The sequence below is a fragment of the Apteryx rowi genome, unplaced genomic scaffold (assembly GCF_003343035.1).
Source record: "Apteryx rowi isolate R43461 unplaced genomic scaffold, aptRow1 scaffold_53, whole genome shotgun sequence".
NCBI classification, from domain to species: Eukaryota; Metazoa; Chordata; class Aves; order Apterygiformes; family Apterygidae; genus Apteryx; species Apteryx rowi.
The window spans coordinates 3,400,366-3,422,819 of record NW_020450794.1 but is presented as its reverse complement, the minus strand read 5'-3'; the positions used below and the strand labels follow the sequence as shown (position 1 = coordinate 3,422,819).

The 22,454-nt window shown below is 39.5% G+C and overlaps 1 protein-coding gene across 1 annotated transcript in view; it reads left to right on the top strand.

Annotated features, from left to right (window-relative positions):
- Positions 1–22,454, top strand: part of MRPS5 (mitochondrial ribosomal protein S5) — a 63,355-nt gene that overhangs the window by 11,042 nt on the left and 29,859 nt on the right. Inside the window, exons 3-5 of the mRNA XM_026080671.1 lie at positions 11,191–11,316; positions 11,631–11,864; positions 16,955–16,989. Coding sequence (XP_025936456.1) covers positions 11,191–11,316; positions 11,631–11,864; positions 16,955–16,989 — 395 coding nt within the window. The remainder of the gene's footprint in view (positions 1–11,190; positions 11,317–11,630; positions 11,865–16,954; positions 16,990–22,454) is intronic.

Sequence of the window (22,454 nt, the reverse complement as noted above, 5' to 3'; positions counted from 1 at the left end):
TTGGAAATGTAAAATTATTCTGTTGATTTCAAGCATGAGCCAACTCTACAGAGTCCCCATACTAATAAGGTAATGATATATGGAGCGTACGATGCTACTCTTTCAGTTATGATTACTCTCAAACTTTTACTGTTTTTTTTCCACTTGGATGCATGCACTGAACAGATATGCTGTTGAGTTAAAAAAGCAGCGGTTTTGTGCGGTTCATATGTAGCTTTCCATTTGTGAACGTAAATTTAAGTCTTACAGACCAGGATGTCTTGCCCCAGGTTGTCATGGGGCTGAGGACGTATCACCTGCCTGCCATATTTTGTATGGTGTTTTCTGAAGGATATTTGGGAGCACGTGAATCGGAAAGGTTGTTGTCAGAGAACAGGTATATGCTGAAATGGGCCATGGAGAATTGGGCTTTGGAGGTATCTGGAAAGAATATTTAAGTGCTGAGGGTAGCAAACAGAAGCTGCATTTGCGTGAGTGGAAGGTAGGCTGGCTTAGCGCCTGGGGAGAGCAGGTATGTGGGAGACTCCCAATAGCCGATTTCTGTGGAGTATCTTTGGGAGAAGAGGGGGACGTTTAAATGGATGGTGAGGCCGTGGCAAAGCATTGGCTCGATTCTGTGGGTGCCAAGGGGAAGGGGAACTCTGGGGCTTTATCGAACTGACTAGAAGAGGAGCCCTGTGGGGCTGACTTGTTTGCAGAAGGTTTGAGGCCAGTGCTGGTTTTATCTTAGCTGTTAGATGTTTGCTTTTTCGATTTGCAGCGTCTTCTGCCCTTGCAGCTTTTCAGATTCTCTTAGGTACAGTTTTGTGCTCCGTCCCAACGATACAAGTGGTGAGACAATAAAAAGGAAATGGCTTTGCCTTGACAGGCAGAGTCCTTTGACCAAAGAGCTCCAGTGGCGGCTGTTCCTATGCTCCAACTGTATGCATGAAATTGCACCGTCGCAAAGCTTCCTCATGATGGTGTCTGTCAGCAACATTGTCTTCTGCTCATGCTGGCCAGTCCCCTTACTCACAGCTGCATCTCTCCCCTTCTTTTTGCAAGTGCTGCCAGGCTTTTAGTACTTTACTATGATGATTTTTTTTTACTTCTATGAAGCCTTCTTTCTTCTCTAGAAATGCTCTCAAAGCAGTAGGTTGGTTTTATTTTTCCTACCTGGTAATATTTTTGGTGGAAGGCTGAGGGTTTCATAACTGCTCTTCTTGCTAAGCTGCTTTCCCTTCCTTTTTTCCATGCTAGTGTTCTTTGAATAGTTAAAAAAAAAAATCAAAATTCAAATGAAGTAAGATATTAGCTATATAAATCACATTATGGCACTCATGTTCTCTAGCAGTGGAGTTGTTTCAAAAGTATGGCAACATTAAAAAATGCAGATATGACCGTTTTATATGAAGCAATTTTCAAGTGAAGTGTCAACCAAATGACAGTCCTTCTGACTGAGGAAGGTGACAGTACTTTTCTATCTCATTAGTGAAGGTTTACTTCTCTTCCATCATAGTCTTAAAAATGTTAACAACCTCTTGTTAGGAGGGTCGTCTGTACCTTCAGCTTGACCTTTAAAAGCAGTTTAACTCATTTAAAGAGGAGGAATTGCAATTATCTGGTCCTTCTCCAGTAGCAGCTGGCTACTGCACTCCAATAGAACCGTACACAGGGGTTTGTTCTTGTCCAATGACATATATCAGTGAGTCTGTAATGAAGTAATTTAAACCGATCTTGTTATCCTAGGCTTAGCTTCTATCCCTCCCTCTCTTCCTCCTCCTACCCACCTACTATGAGAAGCAGTTAGGTTTACAGTCTCCAAAATACTTAAGAGATTTCACATGCTTACTTAGAGATATTATGGAAGGGCCTGATTTTTTCAAACCATATTGAATACCTTCCTTTGAAAAATCTTGCCTCCTTTTCCAGTGTGTCTAAACAGACCCTGGCATGTGCAAATAACGTCTTGCTTGTAGCTGTTTCAGCCCAAATTCTGTCTGAGAGGAYAGGGCAGATCTGTTTTCCCTGCCTCTCAGTATATCTACGTGCTTTCATGTGCATGCATACAGGCTGGGAAATCCCACTGATCCAGACTTTCTGTACAGATCCTTAAGCTTCCARTCTTTGACAAGCATTAATTAAAAAAGTGTTGTATACGTTTCATGGAAGAAGTATGTGTCTATGTCTGAGGTATAGCTGAGGCAAATGTGAGGTATGGACCCTGTTTTAATTGGATAGTCACAGATTTGGGTTGAAATATAGGGGCTGTCACTGTCGAAGGCAGCAGAGGCACGCAGACGTGTCCTGAATACTGAAACCATTTGACTTGCTCCCAGACACAATATCAGGCTGTTATGTAGAATTATACCTGTACGAAATAGCTTTGACCCCARTCATCCAAATCCTGCGGTAATACCAAGCAAGCACAATTTCCTCAGCATCTGTTGTATATCCAAGCGTATGTGAGACTAATGAGCTTTTATGTGAAACTGTGATTATATCAAATTTATGCTTTCCCGCTTAATGTATTAATTGCATTGATTACTCTTGGAAACAAATGAAAAGGAAGAGCTTAAGTTCTTTGTTGCTAGATGATGTCTCCTATTAGGTTAGAATATGGAGTACAGAAGATGACTGTTTTGCAGAGCTTTTAGACCTAGTTTGTAACAACCAAGGGGAAATCATTTAGGCCAGTCATGTAAAATCATACTGAGGAGAAACATGTGTTGTCTCTGGAGGTTTTGCTTACTGTAAGGAATTGTACTCAGTATAAACCTTTGTGTTTGGGTTATTTATTGGAAACATCACTTTTTACATCACATACTTTTAAATTACATTTTATATTAAATTTTCCCAGTTCTCCTATGTGAGTTTGCTTTGGATAAAATTGTTCATTTTTCTGTCTGGCCTAATTTGAGGATCAGAGTTTAGAAAAAAAAAATCCTTTTTTCCATTTTAAGAGATTATTTTATTAACTGAGTATGACTACACCATATAAACAATTGCTAAATTACCACTAGTCACTGCCAACAATAAAATGTGAACAGTTTTGTTGTTTCAGCATTAACAATGCTATTAAGATCTCCAAATGTAGAACTGCCTTTTTTTTTTTCCCCTTTTGCAAGGGGGATGTCTGTGTGTGCATGTGTTGAAGAATAGCTGGTTTATTGTTTTTAGTCAGGAGAAGGAGAATGAATATAAAATGCCTTAAAGTTAATAGTGCTGATGGATGGAGTTGTTTCTTCTGGTTTTGATTTGCGACTGCGCAGTACATCTTTGGTGAAGTCATCTCAGGCAAGCAGCCGCTGGTTTTTTTGTTTTGTTTTGAGGAAGTGAACCAGACCAAGGGTGTTGAGTTTGCAAACCTCACTGAAATCGGCATTCTCCAAATCTGTCTGGTGACACTGACACCATCTTCTTAATACTCTTTAAAATACAAAAAGCTGGAAATGAAAGATTTAAAAGATAGTAGCCTGAACACAGCATGTATTAGCTAAGTTAAGGACCTGTTTTCCTTGTAAGCTGCTATGAAGAAGAAATGCAAGTTCTCAGTTGTTTGTCAGGGTTTACAGCTGTTATTTACAGCTGTTTTGGTTCTTTGTTTCAGTTAACAAGTTTTTATCTATTATTGTTTAGGTTTGTAGCAGGATTTATTCAGGATTTGATTTACGGTTATTCTGAGGAACCCATATCTGTAGCTTTCCACTAACATGTTGCTGAATTGTTGGTTTTAAAGAAATGTAAAATTCTCCTGCAAAATGCACGGTGGCAGCACACTGGAAGTTTGCAGTTATGCAGAGTTATTCATTGTGTAGCAGTATGAATGCATCTTTCGGGATAGTATTTTCCAACTGCAAAGATTTCTTTGTAATTTCAGAATGCAATAGTTTTGTTTCTGGTTGCCCCAAACTTTCCTGTAGGTAGAGCAGACCAATGGATAAGTTATAGAGACATCCTTTGCTTCCAGCAAATTTGCAAACACGCCTAAACAAGGTTTGTTCTGCAATGCACATAATGAGACCTGTGTGTGTGTGGGGGGGGGGTTAATGGTATTATTGAACTTATATAAATAAGCAGGTAGCCCTTAGCACTTCAGCAGTGCACAGAGGGTTTTTTTAAAGTTTGCTTGTATAAGAATACCTACAGGAACTAGCACTAACATTAAAAAAAACGAAACAAATAGAAGGCAGAAAGCTTGTTAGTGGATGAGGTTCTTTCCTGTTTCAATATTGTGGAAACCCAGCTAGCAGTAAGAGGGAGAAGTGCTGCTCATGAAAAAGGAAACTGTCAGAAGAGCAGAGGTGTGTTGCTCTTACAGTGAAGATTTTCGGTGGCCACTGTGAAAACAAACTCAATGTGCAGAGCATTTGTCTGTGTCCCCTAATTTCCCTTGGTACCTTTTTTTCATAAATTGGCATATTTGTCTTTTTGTAGCAGCTGTTAAATTGTTAGAAAAACTGCTTTATTATGGAGGTGACTTAGCATGGAAGCTGTGACATAGAATCCAAAGTACTAAACTTAATACATAGAGGTATCTTTGTAGGGACATTTTCTAGACTGGCCCAATTTAAACATTAAAAAAAGTGGCAAGGGATTTGTTTGCTATGTGGCATATTTGCATTATTTGCCATAATGGGCATGTACATAACTTAGAAGGACAGTGTCAGAATGACTAATTTTCTGAGCTCATCAGCACCGTACAAATGTATTAAATGCAAGTACAGCGCCTTCAGGTTTACAGGGATGCCATGGCTCGYGGTAGGGAATTTGTTTACTGATGTAGGTCACCAGAATTAGGAGGTTTATGCATTAATCAGTTCTACAGGAGGGTGTCTGTTACTGGCTGTATCACTTTACCAGAAGTTTGAGAGATTTAATAAGATTTCCAAAGAGCATTTCAGCCATTGCTGTCTTCCATTTTACAAGTGGAAAAGGCATCTGAGCATAGTTCACTCAGGTTTGGAGCTTTGGCAATTAAGAAATACACTTGGTTTTGGAAAAATTGGTGAAAAAATGCTGAAATGTCATTGTGAGCTGTTATTGAAAATAACAGAAATATAGGTTCAAATCCAATGCAAGCTAGATCTGTTCAAAGTTTTGAAAAATTAACTGCTATTGGGTTTTTCAGGCTTCTGAAGAATGTTGTCATTCCTGTAGACCATTCCAGTTAGCTCTGATGAGACAGGGTTACCGTTGTCTTTTCTGGTACGTAAGATCATAAAACCCTTTTTAATTGGGACAGTCCAGCTCTGCCTGCACCTCAGTGATGAGACTGTTGAATAATTTTGTTGCATCGTGTCAGTGCCCTGCATTAAAAATTCCTGTTCAACAGGGTATCAATTTACTGACAGTGAAATTGTCACTGAGAATCTGTGTAATTTTAAAATGGGTGGATTGCTGTGTTCTCATTAATACCAGTATTAGATACTAGCCATATAATCAAAATGGTAGAAGGATTAACTTAGATAATTAAGTTTCTAAAATCTCACCAAATCCTGCTTTAGAAGGATTACTTACTCCTTACTGTTCATGAACACCGGCAAGATGACCTCTCCGGAGGCTTGAACAAATGAACAAACGCTTAAATGTAATTCTCAGTAGTGAAGAATTTGTTTAAAACCTGTCTGGGACACAGACAGACTTTTTGTTGTCTAATGTGTAGTTGCATGATTCTTACCAGAGACACACATCCTTAAAATGTTAGTCAGAGCTGTAGACTTCTGAAAGTAGAACCATATCAAACAACAGAAGAGCGGGAGTGAGTTTGTTTTTAACATCCTCTACAGTGATGACATCTTGTTCTACAACTTGAATCATCTTGGCATCTTGGAGCCACCAAGCTGTACAGTTAGTGACACTATATTTTCTCCAATCTCTTCCTACTTCAGCTATACCTGGAGGCCAGCTCTGAGTATGGGCCCAGCATTTGCTTTTCATACCTGGGCCTTTTCTTAATTGATCCTCAGAGCTGCGGGTTGTGGTGAGGTGGTAGGAGTGCATGTTTTTTCCAGGAATTTAGAGTCCATACTGTTGTTTCAAAGAGGTCTCTCAAAAACAACAGGTATCCAATACAAAAACTATATGATTGTACTACAGTAGCGTCTAAGAGGTTTCTAAGAGTAAATTAAAAATCAAGCGAACTTATAGAGCTTGAGAATGACCTTGGTGATCAGACCAATGTCCGTCTAACCCAGCATCCTGCCTCCAGCAGCAACAGATGCTATGGGAAGAGTGTAAGAATAGGATGAGCATGTAGGAATACTTCCTCAAAAAGTCCTCACAGCCTTCAGTGAGTTGTGACATGGCATTTTGTGCATCTATAGCTCTAGGTGGCTTTTTCATCTGTGAATTTGTTCAGCTGCTTTTGAACCTGCATAAACTTTCTGCCATGAGTGCGTTCTCTTTTCCGGAGGTGGAGAAGCATGTATTCGTTAGAGAAGACAAGGTCAAGGAAATGCTCTCTGCACTTGAGTGTGAAATGTCGGGGTCTGTGATGCTTGGTCCCTGGAGGAGTTGATTCTGAAGCTGCTGACCTGCCTCTGGGAAAATTGTCTGCTTTTGGTCATTAAGCAGCTGAGTCTAGACTGTGTCATTTATCTAAAGCTGAAACTTCATGTGAATGGCAGTAGGATAAATAGGCGGCATATACTCTTTAAAGATGCTGTTTCATATTTCATGTCATGCATGGAGTATTTTTTCCAAATCCTATTTTTATTTTGGAGGGGAGTGGTTAAAATATCATACCTTCCTAGAATTCATCTGCTAATAAAAATACGTATTCGCAGCCAAAACCTGGAAGTTAATGTTAGCAATTGGAAAGACCTTATAAAGTTTCTTAAGGTAATAGAGATACATAGATGTAATGGCATTCGCGGGCAATAGTGCATTGGAGTAAGCACATTTATTATGACATGTTCATAAATCTTTTTATTATGTCAGTAATATTAATGTCTTTGGATCTCTGCTGCTGTTCTGCTGCAAGACAATTTTGTCATCAGAAAACCTTAAGCAAAAATTGCTTGTAAGTGGAAAATGTCAGCCTCTTTAGCTGTTTTACAAAATTAATCCTTTCTTTCCCTTTTACTTAAATCTACAAGTAATGCTCCCATCAGTTTTCCAACTTACTGTTRTTTATTTATTTATTTATTTATTTATTTTTTTAAGTTTATAGTCTAAGCAAGCCGGGAACTCTCATCTTGCAGGAGGCAAGGAAACCTGCTTTTAATCTCACAGTTTATCAAGACCTTGTATTCCATTTTCTGACATGGTTTATAGCAAGACTTTGTGGTAGTACTTGAGAGTTACTGAGGTATGGTCTAATATTCATCTTCCACTGAAGTAAGCACTAAGACTGTCTGGTTCCAAAAATTGGGGAATAGTATAAAAGTGCACAAAAACAAATCCTTTTCGGAACATTACAGCCATCTTTTATGTAGAAGATAAAACGGAGTGGCGTCATACAAACCTATTATTGGCAGTTGTTGGTGATCAGCTTGCATAAAGCATGCTTTTAACAAAATTGAATAGTGGATTTTTTTCTAGGCCACAGCAATAAAATCTTACACGTCACACAGTGTCTCTTTTTCAGTTAATAGCTATGTGCTGTTTGGTAATTGTCTGGAAACATGCAGTGGCCCTGAACGACTGGGGCTATTTTAGCTGTGGAAGAGTGAACACAGCTTCCCATTTTACTGAGTTGGCGCAAAGGCAGAATAAAGGTAAGACCACAAATCATTATGAGGCTGCATACCTATTGTTCTCTCTTCATTTCAGAGCATCTCTGCAAACGTGAAAAGCGGGATGGAGATACTCATTTCTGTACGGGGTTATATCCTCCATTAACCAGGGTTTGCTCCTGCCTCTGTATATGCTSTCCAATCATCTTGATAGCTGCCAAGTCAGATTGACCTTTCTTATGGTCAGATTTTGATTTTTTTTTCCATTGCTGTGTTGTCTGTCCGTCTTCAGTAATGTCCCCACCATTGTAGTCATCTTGACTGCAGCCTATTTCCCTTCCTGTCACTTTGTCTTAAAATCAGTTTGATATCTCCCATCTTACAAAAAACTCTCAGCTTGGTAGCCTGCAGGCTTCTGATGTGTTTCATGAAATTCAACGGATTTCCAAACTCATGATGATATTATTATAGACTGATTAGCTGAACTGCACTTTGGTACCAAATGTGACGTTTTCCTCTGGTTCTAATTTTGTCAGATTTTGTGCGGTGCTTGAGGCCAATACTAGTCTCAGCCTGACCTCGTCTTTGCTGAATCTGTTGGCATTGACTTGTCTCCTTTGGTACAAAGCAATCTCCTTTGTGACTTTTGCTACTTTCCCTGTTTTGAGATTAAGTGATTTTTATCATCTAGATATTTAGAATACAGTTCCAAGTACTGGGTTTGACTGCGTTACCAGCTCAAGAGCTCCCTGTTCTTGCCTCTCAGCTGCTTGTTCCTGCCGCTCTGCAGCCTCCTCGGTATTCAGCAGGACTGCTTGTGAGCCACACAAACTGAAGTAGGTTGGGGAACTGTTCCAGTCTGAAAACAACCCTGCAGAGAAACACATACATGAACCACATCTTTATTGTAATGTCATGTTTCCAGGCAGGAGCATTATCATAAATACACTGAATCTGCTAGTTACACAATGTTTTCTGAAGAAACTAAGAAGCTTAAGTCTGCGTGATCAATYGTCAGCTTTCCAACTCATGCATCAGTCTCACAGTCCACTTTAAAAACGTGAAAAGCTGCATAACTTGATACATCACCTGCCTACCAGTAATTTTTTTTATTAAACTTTAAGGTAGTGTTAAATTAGGGTAATATTCAGAACTTGTATCTATTGTCTACTACCCATTGCAGCTTATGCCTTTTATTAGAAGTAACGTGCTCAGTCAACACCGAAGTTTTTCTGTTTGGTGAATTCTGTGCAGATTCACATTTCTTCGGTGGTGTTTTGGTCCTGCCCAGTCACCACACTGAGCCATGCCCTGGCAAGATCTGAACTCCTTCCTCTTCTATTTCCCATCCTGATGCCTGACAACATTCACTCACCTGTACCTGCTCTCCGGGGAGCAATAAAGCTTTTCCTCCTCTTTCTTCTGGTACTTTTGACATTTAGCACACAGTTATGTCCAGCRGTTCTTTGTAGTCAGCTGGAAACTTTTTTGTGGCTGGCTGCTCAGACACTGGTTTCTAGCCATTTGGTAAAGTTACTGTGTTTTTACCATTAACATCTCAACATTAGCATTCATTTGAGTGTCCAGACAAAGAAAGCATATTTTCAGATAGTTATTTCCTCTGTGCAGGGAATAAAGCCTGCCCAGGAGCAAATATAATTCTTGCATCGCAGCGTGTAAGAAGTGTGATAAATGTCGCTGTTATCTGCAGTCCGCAGACATTTCCACTTGTTTAGCCTGACATGAAATCTGTATTACTCTTTTTGGCTTGCTGTACTATTCCTACAATATATATCATTTGGGTGACTTTTTAGGCCATTCTGCTCTTACTCATCTTGTGGGAATGCTATTTTGTAGCTTCCTGGACTTGTAGTATTGCACGTCTTTCCTTGTCTGCATCCTTTCTAATGTACTGAGCTTTGACTACTTGTTTCACAGTTGTACTTCTCAAATAGGAGTTACATTTATGCGTCCCAGTTTGAAAAGGATTTTTGATGAAAAAGGGGAGCTCACACCTTTGAAAGAGCCACCTAGATACTGTATTCAAACTTAATGAAAAAATAATCTTGGGCAGTTAGCGTTAGCTCTAGAAATCCTGGCCAACTCCAATTTTTCACCTTGCTGTCACCATAGCAGAGCTTCCCCAGCACCAGTCCAGCTGCCAGTCTGCAGGACAGGATCTCTCACGCGGATTCATCTGCCAAGCATGGTGGAATTGTTGCTGAGAAACTGTAGGCATTGAAGTATAGTTATTTTTCTCCCTGGTTAAAAACATTTACAGATGGCTAATTTAGATAAAACAGAATCAGTCCCTAGTCTGAGACAAAGATTGAAATTGTCATAGGAACATTGCCTCTGGATGAAGCACATGATAACATCGATCTGCAAATAAAGCGGTGGTTGTGCTTGCCGATTCCATGGTGGCAGCCTTCTTGTCTGCACTACCAGGGTGCAATACTGTCTGTGAAATGTCTTCCTTGCGTCAACAATTCATTTTTGGTTAGTTTTTGTTTACGTTATGAGGAAGTAATGGGAGTGCTGGTGGACACCAAGTTGACCATGAGCCAGCAATGTGCCCTTGTGGCCAAGAAGGCCAATGGTATCCTGGGGTGCATGAGGAAGAGTGTTGCCAGCAGGTCGAGGGAGGTGATCCTCCCCCTCTGCTCAGCCCTGGTGAGGTCACATCTGGAGTACTGTGTCCAGTTCTGGGCTCCCCAGTACAAGAGGGATGTGGCACTACTGGAGAGAGTCCAGCGTATGGCTGCGAAGATGATTAGGGGACTGGAGCATCTCTTGTATGAGGAAAGGCTGAGAGAGCTGGGACTGCTCAGTCTGGAGAAGAGAAGACTGAGAGGGGATCTTATCAGTGCATATAAGTATCTGAAGGGAGGGTGTAGAGAGGATGGGGCCAGACTCTTTTCAGTGGTGCCCTTCAATAGGACGCAAGGCAACAGGCACAAACTGAAACACAGGAAGCTTCGTCTGAACATGAGGAAAAACTTCTTTCCTGTGAGGGTGACTGAGCACTGGAGCAGGTTGCTCAGGGAGGTTGTGGAGTCTCCATCCTTGGAGATATTCCAGAGCCGTCTGGACACAATCCTGGGCAGTGTGCTATAGGTGACCCTGCTCGAGCAGGGGGTTGGACCAGATGATCTCCAGAGGTCCCTGCCAACCTCAGCCATTTCGTGATTCTGTGAAGCCCCCTGTTTCTATCAGCCGGGCAAACAGTAGGGTGAAATTAACTGTTTGCCTTGTTTGCCTTTAAATTGGTTTTGAATATCTTTTTAAAAACCATGCACTCGGCTGGGTGCCTATCTTATTGCAGTCATCATCGGCAGTAGAGGCACATCTGCAGCAGGTGTATGTATGTGTAGTAGGAAATTACTTTCTTAGCAAAGCAGTAGTCCTACAGCTTAGTACCAAATCAGAGCAAAGATCAAGCAAGGGTTAACATTCTGAATTTTTTTGTTCCGCTTCATTTTCCAGTATAAGCTTTACTTGTACATTACTTATGAAAGCTTTCTCATTTCAGTGACAGCTGATGAGCTATGGAAAGGAGCTTTGGCAGAGACTGGTGTGGGAGTAAAGAAAGGAAGAGGAAAGAGAAGGAAGAAGAAGCTAAGGAAGAATCTCAATAGAGGCCAGGAAATCGGTGAAGGTAGATTCATGAATAAGAAGAAATGTCCTGACTTTTTCATTTGTAGTATTTCTTGGTTTTATAAACTGACAAATTGCTGTTAATTTCCATAGTGTCAGAACAGCTTTAGAGGTTTCTGTCTTACTAAAAAAAAAATCCTGATGTGGTTGTTTGATGTGGTTTGTGGTTTTTAAATATAAATTCTGTATCACAGAACGCAGTTTAAATACATGAGCATACTACCCCTTCCATTTTATTGGATTTTCCCAGTGTGCAGAGTTTCAGTCCTAATTTGGAAGAAAATGCATTTTTTTTTCTTTTTTGCTGTTTTCAAGGACGTTCCGGTTTCCTCTGGCCTGGTCTTAATACTCCTGTGATACAAAGTGGGAGAGTCCAGGCAGTTACCCAACGAAAAAAAGAAGAACGAGAGAGAATTCAGTCTGAAATTGTTCAGCAGAGAGATACATGGGAGAAGAGACGAAAAATAAAAATTAAGAGAGAGGGAGGTTGGAGTGGAAAGTGTTGGGGAGGTGTCATTCTGGACCCCCCTGACCCAGGTCCTAATGGAGGTAAGAAGGCTGAATATCTTTCTAGTTTTATTTGATCTTACTGATTAAGGGGCCAGGAGAAAGTAGGATCCGGACTTTTCCTGTGGGATCCAGACTTTTCCTGTGATTGAAAATCCATTTTATATTTCTCTGTTATGCATCTCTATCTGTACCTACTCCCATAAATAAACCAAGGCAGCTAAATCCAAGAACAAGCTGTGTTAACACAAGTGAAATTTTTTAAATTACTGCTTAGTTCAATATAGCTGTTAGACTAGTACATTATATTATAGACTACATTATGTTATACTGTATTATAGCTATATTATTATATATTATATATAGTATTATGGGCATATTATTAAATAGACTATATTATGTTACAGACTGTTGTAGGAGTCTTAGAGTATGGAAACATTTTTTTTGTGTTCAACATCAGTGATCTGGAGTATAAAGTGTAGCCATGTTGTTGTATAGTCTTTTAAAGGATCCTGTGAGATATATGAGCCTTTCTTTTCTAGTTTCTTTAATGGAGTATGATTTAAGAATATGTAGTTGGAATGTAGCTAATAGATGTTCATTATTTATATTCTGCCTACCTAAATCTCATAGTGAAACTGGAGGTCCTACATGTAGACTGGAAAGGTAAACTTAACTTTTGTTACAGCGAGTGTTCTTGAGACCACTAGAAATTCTGTGGTAGCTTTGTTTAACATTAGAAAAAACAACCCTTTTCAACTAGTTAAATATGAGAATGAGTTGTTACTCGTACTCAGCTGAAGCAGTTAATGATGCTTGTATTTTTATTGTCATCTTTAGGCATTTATAGTTAAGGGAGATAAGTGAGACAGTTCATATTTTCTAGCACTGTTGTTTTGGGCTTGTTGCAGACTCCAGTCATTTTAATAGTTAAAATAGGTTCATTATTTTCAGAGTTCACTTTGTCTAGTAATACGTTCTCCCAGTGAAAGCTTGGATCTTGGAACATATGTTGCAGCAAGACAAACATAAATGGGGAATTGCATGCGTGGAATCACAATCATATTGGTTTCTGATCTTTTTTTCAGTCACGTTTGCTCCTCAGTCTGCCTGGTACTTTGTTTATGAATTTCTTCCTGTCTGTGAATATTTTCTGGTGATATGCTGTTGGACCTGGATTCAAAATTCCATGTGTGCCTTGTGCCAGGTCATAAGGAAGAGAGAGCATTATCTTTTTAGTGTGAGTTAATGCCGTTGTCGGTGTAGACTGAAGTTTTACTGGCATTTTTTGCAGCTTTCGCTCTTGTAAATTCATGCCCTTGCTACTATCTACTACTCCTCTGTTCCCCCCTTTCCCAGGTTTTCCATTCCTACAGCTTTGTGGCTTACAGGTTTTACGGCTTATGTCACAGTAACATGTGAGTTATGTTGTTTCCCTCAAGACTTATCTTGTGAATTTATGGAGAGCCTGCCTATTGATCTCTTTGGGGAGGTTATTTTGTCTTGAATTTTAAGAACATCCTGCTGTATTTTAATACCAGCATAATACTGAAGTATATAAATGAAAGGTTAGCTAAAGCTGCTCCCTTGCATTTCATTTTATTGACTTGAAAGCCAGCATTTCATGAAAGGCAGTGATAGGAGGATGGACCTGGCAGCCTGTTACTGAGTGGCCCCTGTCTTACAACTGGATAAAGAGATGATTTGAGAAGTTAATAAATTGTTTCAAATTTCCCATAAAGTTGGTGGTGGAATATAGAGAAGGTCCAGATTTCATAGTTCTAGTTCTTTATTTTGAATAAAAGACTATGCTGTTTTTAACTTGAAATGCATTTACAAATAGTTTATTCCATTAAAAGAAGGGGCAGCTGTTGCAAACAACATATATGCCTGTATGAGTTTTACATTCCAGTATTCCCCTTGATTTTGGTATGGCTGATGCTACTGATGTTGGACACTTGCATTAAAGTTGGCAATGCTGGGGCTGTAGTAGTCAGGTCAAGTTCAGACAAAAAGAGGAAAGGGTGCCGCAAGCAAAATACAAAAGTGAAACTGCCAGCTTTTATTTTAAATATGTTTGAGAAACGCAGTTTCTGCTTAGCATGCACTAATTTCCTCTTAATCCATTAGAAATCACAGGGATTTTCAAGTCCCCTATGATTCTGTGAGCATCTTTTTATGCAGAGGAATTAATTAAATGATTTTACAGGGGGGCTGGGACATTGACTATGTGCAAAGCACTGTCAAGGTGATAGAACAAATAGATCCAAAGCCACCAAACCCAATGAATCCTTTTGTCCTGAAACTGTGGCGCTGCTGGATTCCCTGGCGTCAAAGCAAGCCTGAGCTCTGATGGAGGCTCTGCAGTTCAGCCCTTCTTCTCCGGTCAGGCTTCTCTAGTACCAAATAGCGGTTGAGCATATGCTTTGCCTTCCCTTCAGTGCCATTAATATTTTCTAATGAAAACAGGTACAGGAATTTTGTTGGAATCTCATTGCTTTGAGACTTCGACATCTGACAAATTTGGTTGATATTGACCAACATGTTAAAAAAAATTGGGGGACAGACTGTGACTGTCACTCTTTCTGAGGGGCCTTCTCCTGCAACCCCTTTACTTTCTGTGCTAGCTATCAGTGTAGAAAGAACAGTACTCTTCAGTTGGAAATATGATTATTTTTCCCCCAAGTCGACAGTACTCCTTTGAAATTGAAGAGGCTTCAGAGAAGGGACAGGGTGTGTGCTGGCATCTGTACACTCTCCCATGACCTTCCTGTGGACCAACAGGACTCTAAATTGCGGTGTTTGTAATTGTTTTGGAGATGATATGCAAATCATAAGGCAACCCCTGGTAAAGGAATGGGTTGCCAGTTCTCAGCGTTGCGCTGTTTTCAGCTCCCAAGCATTTCTCCAGAACCTCAGTGTGACTATACGAACTAAATACATGTCAAATAATTAATTAACCCTGGTCTTCTATGTAAAGTTGAAATGCTGTAGTTCATGAGGTCAGTTGGAAAAGCCAGAGGATGGAAGGGTCTCATCAATCCTGCGTGTACTGAGATGTTGCATTTCACTCCGTTGCCCAGTGGTTTAAAAGTCAGTGGGTTTTTTGCCACAAGAGCAGTAAAAGGTGACTCCTTGTGTTGCATGTTAAAAAGGTACACGTGGAAAAAGTGTGTGTATTAAAATATAGATGAATAAAAGTGCGCTCTCAATTACACAACAGCAAACCAAGTTATTTGCAATTTATACTGAGGCGTTTGTGTAGTCATCAAGTTTGAAACAGGACCCTGGAGAAAATGCGTTCTTCTGACAGCATTCCTGACCCGCAGCATTTTTGCCTGCTTCTATAAAATGGATGGTGCGCGTTGCCAGGCTTGCTGAAAGCCAAGCCTAAGGGATTTGCTCGCTGTCTTTCCTTACAGAGCGTGCCAGGGTGAAGGCCCACGGATCAGATCTGCCTGGGCTTCTCCCTGTCTGCCTGCTTTCAGCTCTCCCCCTTGAGTTACTGTCCTGGGAGGCAGTGCGCAGTGATGGGATGTCACGCCGTGCCCAGAGCACTGCAGTGGTTTTGCTCTTTCCTCCCCGCAAGGTTGTAAGCCATTTCTGAAATGTCTTATTTCTTTGGAGTCGCTTCTAATGACAAAGCAGAAATGTAATATCTTTCTGCGCAATGGAAAGGATGCAGTTGCCCCTTAGAGTTGAGTAACACGCCATACACCTGAACACGGCTCTTATTACTGCTGCGGTGACAAGACTAGAACACAGATGTGCCACGAAAGCAATCTTTATTTTGCAAGGCAAAAAACTTTAACTGTCACTGGACAGAAAAAAATAATGCTATGGTTGTGTTTGATTGATTACAAAGACATTTTTTCCAGCAGCTTTTGAAATTGAAACAGAAGAAATAGTCTCACTCTGAAATTCTTGGTTATTTGAAGCAGCTATGGGTTGGGGGGGGGGGGTGTCTCGTTCTGGAATTTCACAGAAATACTACCAAAATATACTTGCAATTTGCTTGAATCCCTATTGATTGTCTAATACAGGCTTATAATATTCTAAGTAAAAATGGATAATGTGACCATGAGGGAAGTGACCTCTTCTGGGTTACCTTTTTTTTTTTTAATCATTTACAGCTGTTGATCAGTGTACATGCAATGTTGAGTTTGCTCACAGTCTTAGAGCACGGTTAGGGCAGTTCACCCAAGCCAGCCAGTGAAAACCCAAAATGTTTTGTTATCATAGCATGCTGTGGAAAATTATTTATCATAGCATTTCTGCAGCTGTAGAAAATTGGGAAGAATATCAGGTATGATTTAACAAAAATACTTCAGCGTAAATGCTGAGTTTTGCGGCATTTTCCAAAAGGAAGTTTCAGGTTAAATTCAGAGAGGAGGTGTACCTCATGGCCAAAATATGGGACAGATTCTCAGGACATGTGGGATCTTTATCAGCTCTGCTGTAGTTTTCTGTGTGATGTTCAAGCAAAGGAGTTCAATCTGTATATCTTACTTTACCGTTTAGAAAATTAGAGGTGTTTTTCCTTCCTGGGCACTACTCTGGTTATTTAGGTTGGACATTCTTTGAATACTGTTTCCCTCTTACTTCTCTGTGTATACAGTACTTAAAAAGATGAGATATTGATTGCGGTTGAAGGTCAGAGTCCCTAATAGAGCACAATGAGCGTGTTTAACAGTTGTCACCTCTTAATTGTAACAAGCAGTATTGTAATTATAACAAGAGCTGTACTAGACTTTCTGGGAAGTTCATCATTTGAACAGGAATTTTTTTAAGTTAGGTTTCTTCACAAATGTTGATTTTTTACAAAAGAAATGAAAAAAAACCCTTATGTTTTATAAATAAGGGCTATATGTTGTTTTCTCACCGACATTCTAAAGGAGAATCAAGGTATGGAGTCACATTACAAAATATATTTGAGATCTTTAAAAAGAAAGCAACTCACTCAAGATACGTATGTTCAAATTCTTCTTACCTTTTCTACTTAATACTGAGGTTAATTTATAAATTGCAGTTATATAAAAATTAAGTCCTTTTTAAATTACACCACCCGCAGGGAGCTGTGCTGATAGATAATTAATACACAGAAATGTAATACCTTATTTTTCTCCCAACAGAGACTTACGAAGATTTTGAAACAAGAGTCATTGAGGTAGGTGTTACAAAAGTGTTCAAGGACTTCAACTAGTTATCACTATTTTATATTGGTCATGCGCTTTATTAACCAGCCCTTGATAAGTCAGTCTTATAGCAATAGGAATTAGTCCAGTATTCTATTGCAATTGCATCTTCGGTGTTGAGCAAATAATACCAGGACTAATGCAGGTCTTGTTTTCACCCTCATTTCTAAACAGCTGACATTGCATCATCTCACTTCAAAAATAGCTGACAAACAAAACTAATAACTGAGGAAAAGGTGCTGGTGTCTGCTTGTGCTTATATCCAGCATTTTTGTTGTCTCTTACTTTTAGTAAATAAGATCTAATATATTCTGTAAATCCTACTGTCTTATTGTTTGCAAGTAGTAAAGTTCACTCCCATATGCTTATGTCACAAATTTGTTCATGGTTGAACATCGTGGAATTATTCTAGATGCTCTTGAACTTTGTGGTTGGCTGGATGACATCTCATAATGGAAGTGCGGAGTATTTTAAAGAACAGTAAATGCTTTGAAAAGCATTCTGCATGTCCTAAGTATTTAATGAAATCAGTGAATCACCTTAGCAAATGTTAGAAGAATTTAAGTTTTTGCTGGCACTTGATGATAATGGCAAACATTAAAGTGGTACTGGAGTTGGAATTATTGCTTGACTGTAAACTCATTCCATAAACTTACATAGCCAAAATTAGCTTATAAACTCTGTGGACTTTACCAAACTATTTTTGTAATTACAAGGTATTATAAACAAAAGCAATAAGTAATTCTTTTGTAGTAAGTTAAGAAGCTACTGAGGTTTTAAAATATTTAGTCTTCCTTTTCATGACCGAGACAACTCTTCCAATGTGTAACTGGTCGTATACAATCCCTTGACTGGTGTGAAGTGGTATTAGCTGACAACTAAATCCATGCCATTTGAGATGTTTGCTAACTGACAGCAAAATTTCAAGCTGCAGACTAAGGTCCTTAATGCTACCAAAAAAAATTTTTTAGCCGCCCAAATTCTTAGTAGTAATTTCAGCAGAAGCACCCGTAGGAATGGGGTCAGAGAAAACACATTTTTAAGAGAGTCAAAGTGGGTTTTGTTTGGAAAAGAAGATAATCCATTGATAATAGTCAAAGTGGGTTTTGGTTGGAAAACAAGAAATAGATTTTTGGTGGTGAAACATAAGGTGTTGGTATTGCAGGTACATGGACCCTTATTATTTCTCAAGGGAAAAGTCTTTACTGGAGAATGCAACTCATTCCAAAGCAGAACATTAATACTTAGCACTACAGAAGTCCATGCTATCACAAGATATATTTTACCTCTCATTTATCTTTATTTGTTATTTTTCTTATTAGGTTGTTTCTCATTTGAAATACATTAGTTGCTATGGAAACAATGGCACTCGTGTAAGGATTGGTGAGGGGGAATCATGACTTCAGATATAAATTGATTTCTTGTGACTCATTTGCTACCAGTTCAGAATCAGACGATGCACAGCATCCAGAAAGGTGGCAGCTCTGGAAGTGAGAGCAATTTTTGCCCTCTGTCCCTACTTGCTCCCTTCCCTTCTACTTGCATCCTGACTTTAGCGAGACTGGTGGCAGCAGTGGTCAGCTCATTTCCAGCTACATCTGAGTCCACGAGTTTGTGATTTATTTTTTTTAGACAGCTGAACTCTCACAATTTGGTTGTAATTTTTTTTAAATACTTGATGTGTTAAAAGGGCTTGATTTTTGCCAAAACAGTTGAGACATTTGCAAAGAAGACCTTCTAAAGTGTGGCAAATGGACCACTTCCAATTTGGGCCATCAGAAGGCATTAATGAGAAGCTTTGGCTGAGTGTTCCTTATTCAGAGGTATTGCTTTTAATGGTGAAAGAGAAGACACTGGSAGAAGTTCAGTGTTACCTGCAGCAGGTTTCGATAGGCTGAGATCTGAAAGCCATGCTCAGGGCTTCATGCCCTGAAGCCCAGCTCAGCAGCCTGTAGAGCCACGCAGGCGACGTGCCCTCCAAAGCAGGACACCATGCCTGTGAGTCTTCAGGTGAGCTGCCGGCTGGAGGAAGACATCCTGGCAGAGCGTTCTTCAGTGGAGGTTGTCAGAGCACTCTGCAATTCTGGAAATAACTGAAATAGGACCTCACTTTAAGGTGACTCTGCCTAATTGGGCACCCTGGGTGGAAGAACCTGAGCCTCCAGTAACTGCCACTGAACTGTCAGAGACCAAATGAATTCCTAAGGACATTTTGCTGAAATTTGCATTGTGCTTTGGTAAATTAAATTCAATCCTGTTATACAAATACTCAGTGGCACAAATCAACCCAGTGGTTTTGCGTTTAAAGTAATTGTATAAACTTGTCACTTTAACGTTCTCTTGCTGTTTACTTAGCAAAAGATGAAATTGCTTATTAGATTTGCGCTCCTCTCAGGGTTATCATCAGAACATTCATTTGCTATTAATATTTAACTACTTCATTATTGAAAAAAAATACATGTTTAGCTGCTTCTTTGAAAAGAGACTCCTTTCATTTCTGATCATGATCTGAGAGCCAAGGTATAGACCTGGATCAATATACATTCTCTGACAGATACATAGCAGGTCTCTTTGCACATATGAATGCTGACGTATGACCCTTTTATCACTGTAAAATAAAGTGGCTATTCATTGAGTTGTTATGCAGATGTATTGTCTCCCTGCTCAGCATCGCTCAGTGGTAAAATGGACTTTCTTTTTGGCTCCACCATGGCATTTAACCTCTTGGTTTTTCTTTCTTTCTTCCTCTCTTGTTTCTATACCTTCTACTGTCAGAAAGTCACTCTCTCTTTTATTTTTTCCTGGTCTGCCTGACAACGTAATTATTGTTGAAATAGTTAAATGCAAGTATTGAAGTGCAGTCATTGGTAAGTAATTAATATTCTGAGATGAAAGAGGCAGAACTCTTCAAGCCACTGTTTTGGTCAGGAAGGCAAGACTGTATGTATTTTCTCAACTACTGGCACCAGTGGTCCCATTTAACTTTTTTTTATTTTAAACAGCTGAAATGCAGTATCATCTGAGACTTTTCACATGTTCCACTTTAATAAACAAGTGGTTTTTTTCATGGCCGCGATAAAGGAAGCACTGCTACTTTGCATGAGCTGATGTTTGTGTAATATTGGAAATTCAGCTGTAGATTATCTGGTAGGATTAAAGGTGCCAGGCTAAAGAAATGGGTAGAGAGGGAAGGAGGTTCTTTCCTCTTAGTAGTGTGTTAAAAGAAAAGACAGCTTCTCAAGACAGGTTTTAATTTGCTCCGAAGAATATATTACTTAACACATGGAGCATGATTTTTCTGCTTGCATCAGTAGTTGAGATGAAATTTTAGGAGCAATAAATGTACATATATATACAAGTCAAACCCCCCGAAGCCCAGGAAAAAAAATGAAATAGGGTGTTTAGGTGTATTGCTGTGCTGTTTTATCTGCTTGGCAGTTCTCAGTCCAGAATGCTCTTTGTTTTTTCCTTCAGGGGAGCCTCTACCACTTGTTGGGAAACGTTAGTAATCAAGAAAGAGGAAGCTAAATTCCCATCCCAGTGTTACTGATGCAGTCTCTGTCAGGGCAAAATTTTCCTCAAAAGGGTGGGATTTGGAGAACTGTGATAAGTAAAAAGATGCTCAAACCCAGCACTCTGAGAAACATTCATGTCCACTTAGTGCTATCACAGTTTGAAAAACTAGTTTGGAAAGTAATGCCTAATTACAGGATAACTAAAGCAGTAAAATGCAAGTGTGGTCACTTGCAGGAGAGTTTTATGAAATCGAACCATTATGTGCTTGCTGGATCTCTCTTCATGATATGCAGCAGTCCTCTCAAAGGCCTTTGGGGTGACTAAAAGGGCAATAAATATTTCACAGTCATAACCTCTTCTTTGTTTTTAAAATTTTCATGCAGAGATGACACAGCCTGAAAGTAAACAACAATTTGTCACTAAGCGCATGCATCTCTGAAGCTGCCTTTTGATGGTTATGTGAGTGAACTGTGGTTTCAGTCCAGAGAAATTAAACAAGTAGGAGGATTCACTACCCTTTCAGATGTGGCTTTGCCAATCAACAGTAGCAGATAGAAAGTTAGCTTTTAAAAGATACTATTTTGTATTCTGGTATATTTTCAGCAGGCTTTTACAAATTGCAATTTTAAATGGGTAATGGTGACCGTTCATCACATTACTCACCATTACTACAGCTTTGCTTATTAAGCAGTTCTATGAAATATTGCCTGCATTTTTAGCAGTCTCATATTGTACCTGTGTCTTTATGATAAAGGCTGTGTCTGGGAAAGGTATTTGTTCCACTCTGTGTTTGAATCTCGGCTTAGTTTCACTCACAAGCACATCATCTTGTGCTCCCCTGCCAAAGCTCACCAGTGATGCCCTTTTTGGAATCATGTTCCTTCTGTGTCCTATTATATGCTGTTGTGCTGGAACAGCTGTTTTTTCTTCATGCAAAACCTTTTTAAAAACAAATCACTTCTGACAAAACTGGCAAGGAATAACATTTTCTTAATTAGTAGGATGCACTCGAAAACAGTTATTCTGCCTCAAGATTTTGCATTATGGTCAGAGTCAAATCTCATATTGAGATTTTCATCTTTGGGACTGTAACTCTCTTTTTCTGCAGTGCATATCTCTAAGTAAGCTGCAAGTGCCAAACACTGATTCTCATGCAAGACCTTATGTCTTGGTGTATTGTTCTTGGAGCATGGCCAAACACCTCCTATTTTGGAGAAAGGCCTTGGAAAAAGTGAACCAGTTCCTTGACCATAAATCAGAGCTGCTGGCTAAGGAACTGTGAAAGCAAGCAGCACTCGCTTGGTTTGGAGAGAAAGGAAAAGGATGTTCGTTAAATGGGTGGCAGTCAAAGAGAGAAGGAGATGGCCGTGTCCCAGCTCAGAACAGTACCAAATGTGATGAGCAGAAAATCCGACTAGTGGGCAATCCCTTTATATATCAGCTTTTCAGGGCTTATAGCAACACAAGGCTGCATAGGATTTAGGAGTGGGATGCAGGATGTGCAAAAGAGACTGTAAAACAGCATCAGTATCTAGCTTCCATCACTGTCTCTTCTGAGAAAGAAGCAGAGACTTCAAGTTAGGGAAATAAATAATGTCTTTTAATAATAATACCCTTTCTTATTTAGGGGCTTAGGGAGAAATGTGGAAACATATTAGCTGTGAACCACATCTCCTAGGTGGAGGCAAGAGACAGCTTTCTGCCTTTTTTGTTTTTAGCACTTTCTCGACTGTCTGTCACTGTTTGTGTCACCTGTATTTAAAAATGATGGCCAACTGCCTTTTGCTTGAAATCATACTGCCGTTTCTTTCTACAAAGAAATGTTGAATTCAGAACTTATTTTCAGCAACTTCTGCGAATTTCCCTGTTGTATTTGATGTGGTAATAGGAGCCTGTCCTTTATCTTCATTGAAATACATCA